Here is a 4,347-nt window from a genome sequence, read left to right as displayed (position 1 = left end):
TTACAAGGGATTTAATTCAATAGTACTACAAGCGGTTGTGGATGCAGAAGCTAAATTTCTATTCGTCGATATCGGAGATTATGGACGAAATAGCGACAGTGGCGTCTTCCGTAATTCAAATTTTGGAAAACTATTTTTAGCCAATCATTGAATATTCCACCGGCTAGGCATATTTGCACAGAAACTGAAATTCAATTTCCGTTTGTCTTTGTTGCTGATGAAGCGTACCCTATTTCTAAAAACCTGATGCGCCCATTTCCTAGGAAACAACTGAATAATCAGAAAAGGATCTACAATTATCGCCTGTCAAGAGCCAGAAGAATAGTTGAATGTGCATTCGGTATGTTGACCAAAAAATTCCGTGTTCTCGAGAATGTTATGTTAGTAAGCCCAGAAAAAGCTACAATTATTACGTTGGCTTGTTGTATTTTGCACAACATTGTCCGAGAGAAAGAAGGAACATTACAAGATATTCACGAGGAATTGCTACAACACGAAGATGAGAACGACGCAACGCAACATGTTGACCATGGAAAATCAAATACTGGACTGAATGTTAGAAATAACTTTGTAACTTATTTCAATTCAAGGGAAGGAGCTGTTCAATGGCAGGCTAGGTTTGCTCACATAAATGAAATACATAATGTGGAAAATTAAATATATAACAAAAATAATTTGTTTTCATTAGTCCTTATCTATAGAAAATCGATAGCTACTGTGTATGTATTTTATCTAAATTGTACTTACTGGTCGAGCCAACTTCCGTTGCAATTTCGTCCCAAAACATATTGATAATGTCTTTGTTGTGATGATCCTTCAGTGTATAGTTATAAATTGAAGGCCTAGCTTCAACCAAAACTATAAGTTTTTCAGCGTCTACTTCCATCTTGTCGGTACATCCACTCGATGCAAACTGAATGTTTCTTCATCAAGCAAAAAGCAGTGTTTGCGCTCCCAACATGTTGAAACTTGTTTGAAGCTGTTTGACCGCGTTGCCACCTGATTCACATTGACTAAACAAAATGTTGTCATACAAAACATTTTGCTTCTTGATCATACAGTTTTGCTTGATGTCCTGGCACACTGAATCATACAAAAGATTTATGGCAAAATGATTTTGTTTGAATGTTTTAAAACCTGTTTGATGCTGTTTTTGTTTTTTGTTTGAGCAGTGTGTAATAGACTCTAGACATAGGTACTTATATCATGTAAAAAGCCCATTTCAAACAACTTTAAGCAAAATGTTTTGTTTGAAGGCGTTTTTGTTTGATCAGTGTGCAATCAGCCTAAGAACGTCTTCTTCGTTATACACTTGGCAGCCATTAGCCATTTCCATAGGTGCTTCTGTCTACGTCTCTGTCTACGCTTCTTCGCCGTTTCGTCTTTTGGTATCGGCCTCGTCGTTATGGCTTCGCCATGGGCGCTTGGACTGCTTCGCGAAAGGGTGCTTTACGCCCTGCCTTTTGCTCGCGGCCAATCAATTGTCTCCGTTGCCGTGACGTCAGCGTTCTCGGCCAATCAGTCATCTGCGTTGCCGTGACGTCACCACTCTCGGCCAATCAGTCATCTCCGTTGCCGTGACGTCACCAATCTCGGCTAATCAGTTGTCCCCGTTGCCGTTATGTCACCTTGTATCGGTAGTCGGTATTGTACAGCCAATCACCCTTACGAAAGTGTCCCCCAAACACCGTCACCATTGAGGTAATTTCAGAATCATTTTGAAAACGTTATATATATATATATACATACATATATATATATACATATATATATATACATATATATACATATATATATATACACATATATATATATACATATATATACATATATATATATATATATATATATACACATATATATAATTAAACTAACCAGTCCCTCCGTCCTAATGGGTACTTTTTTATTTTTTTTTTTTACTCTAATTGCGGCCAAGCTACTATATGAATCCATTTGGAACGATTGTGTATTTCATACAGGAGGAGCCAAGAAAAGAGGGAGGGAGGGGTGGTGAATGGGAGTGGAGTATGTAGGGATGAAATGGGTGGGAGTGGATCTATGCCTTTGACTTTTGGCTACCTCCCTTGTAAGGGGGAAAAAGGCGTTGGTATGTGTACAGTATTTGTATGTATACAAATTATAGCGTGAAACATATATGCTCAAAATTATTTAATTTGACTTGAGTTTATTCATTTCAGCACGATATAATTTCACAAACATTTCAAACCAAAACTAATACATATGGGATAACCAACAAACATAAAGAATCTAGACTGAGTTACAGGTAAGAATATAATAATATACTAGGAATAAACCAAAACAGCCAAATAAGGGGGCTTATTTTCATTGATGTCAAAAAGATATATATACATATATATATATATATATATATATATATATATATATATATATATATATATATATATACATATATATATATATATATACATATATATATATATATATATACATATATATACATATATATATATATATATATATATATATATATATATATGTGTGTGTGTGTGTGTGTGTATTCACTTGGTCTTTGGATCACGTGTTCGACTCGTGAGCTCAGAGCTCGTAGGTCCGATCTATGGTTAAAGATAATTCCTAGCACACACACACACCCACAACGCCCCGCCCACGAGAGGTGGAGTAACACCCCTCAGCGCTGCGATATTGATATTATTTCAGCCCCGGGCGAGAGTCGTGTCCTCCGTGTGTGGCAGGCCAGAGCTGTGTGTGTGTGTGTGTGTGTGTGTGTGTGTGTGTGTATGTGTGTGCGTGTGTGTGTGCGTGTATATATATATATATTTGTGTGTGTGTATATATATATACATATATATATATATGCATATATATATATATATATATATATATATATATATATATATATATATATATATATTATTATATATTATATATATATATATATGCGGAAAAACCGCCAAGGAAAAAGATAAACTGATGACCAAGCGTTTTCGTCTATTCAGACATCCTCAGGTTACATAGAAATGAAAAAGGACGCAAGACTATTTACACAGAGTATAAGGTCAGGAAGGGAACCGGGGAAGGTTGTGAGGCTCTATTGTCGACCTGACCCATTCGTGGCAGCGGACGTTTGGGCCACTACCTTTTTCATAATAAAATTGTCCAGCTTATACATACCATGAATTAAATCTAAGTTATTGACAAATGTATCTTTGATCAGACTGGAATCTATTATATTTCTAGTCAAATATGAATTATTTTTAACAATTTCTTTAGCACCCTCCCAAATTATGTAATGATTAAAGTCCCGTAGGCGAATAAATACCACTGGCCTGCGTTTAATTTTTTTTTTTCAAAGGTCGAAGGTTTTTCAAGTAATTTATAGGTTTTTTGGTGCGCTGAATCCAAAAATGCCATCCGTTTCCTTGGATCAGGTCTAGTTTTTGAGATATGAGAAGTGCGACTTTTGGGCCTTGTATAGTACTAAGTATAAGGAAAACGAGGCTGCAGGTATAGCCTATTCTTATTTTTTTTTTTGCATAAAAATTATACTGTAGCACCCCGAAACTGATACTGAAACCTAATGATGTTTTTGTTTACTTTCAGGAAACTGAAACCGAAACTGAAACTGAAACTGCATTGACTACATTGACAAACTGCATTGACAACACTGAAACTGAAAATGGTTTAGAAAAGTGTGATCTCCAATCAGTGTGACTGATTTTATAAGAATCTGTGCTTTTTACAAGAATCTGTGCTTCTTGTGTTTCTATTTTGGACACGTATCTTAGATTGACAGAAAATGGAACGTAAATGCACAAATCATCCTGATAGGTTTTGCTACATATGTGGTAATGTGATTCTTCCTCGTCGACTAGCAAATATAACTGATTTTGTGAAGAAGGCATATCATGCTTACTTTGGAGTTAAGCTTGGGGACCAGGACAAGCCATTTGCACCCCATGTTAGCTGCAAAACATGTGTCGAGAACTTGCGTGATTGGAGAAATAAAAAAAGGAAGAGTATGCCATTCGCTGTTCCAATGGTTTGGAGAGAGGGTAAAGATCATGTGTCAGACTGCTATTTCTGCATGACTAATCTTAAAGGAGTCAACCGCAAGAACAAGCATTGTATTCAGTATCCTAATGTTCCGTCTGCCATACGACCAGTCCCTCATGGTCCAGGCCTGCCCGTTCCCGAGCCAGATGTTGCAATGGAATCTAGCTCTGAATCGGAATCTGATAACGCACTAGACAGGGCAGAGGGTGGAGAATACATGCCAGAAGAGAATGACCGGCCAGTGCCTCTAACACAAGCAGATCTCAATGACCTGACACGGGATCTAAACCT

At 36.9% G+C, this 4,347-nt stretch overlaps 1 protein-coding gene across 1 annotated transcript in view; it reads right to left on the bottom strand.

Annotated features, from left to right (window-relative positions):
• Positions 1-928: 928 nt before the first annotated feature.
• Positions 929-4,347, bottom strand: part of LOC143023620 (uncharacterized) — an 11,562-nt gene continuing 8,143 nt past the window's right edge. Inside the window, exon 4 of the mRNA XM_076182209.1 lies at positions 929-1,083. Coding sequence (XP_076038324.1) covers positions 929-1,083 — 155 coding nt within the window. The remainder of the gene's footprint in view (positions 1,084-4,347) is intronic.

This window comes from Oratosquilla oratoria, unplaced genomic scaffold, assembly GCF_046742065.1.
Source record: "Oratosquilla oratoria isolate Oo_2021 unplaced genomic scaffold, ASM4674206v1 SCAFFOLD52, whole genome shotgun sequence".
NCBI classification, from domain to species: domain Eukaryota; kingdom Metazoa; phylum Arthropoda; class Malacostraca; order Stomatopoda; family Squillidae; genus Oratosquilla; species Oratosquilla oratoria.
Note: the sequence above shows the minus strand (reverse complement) of the source record. Positions and strands in the feature narration are given on the sequence as shown.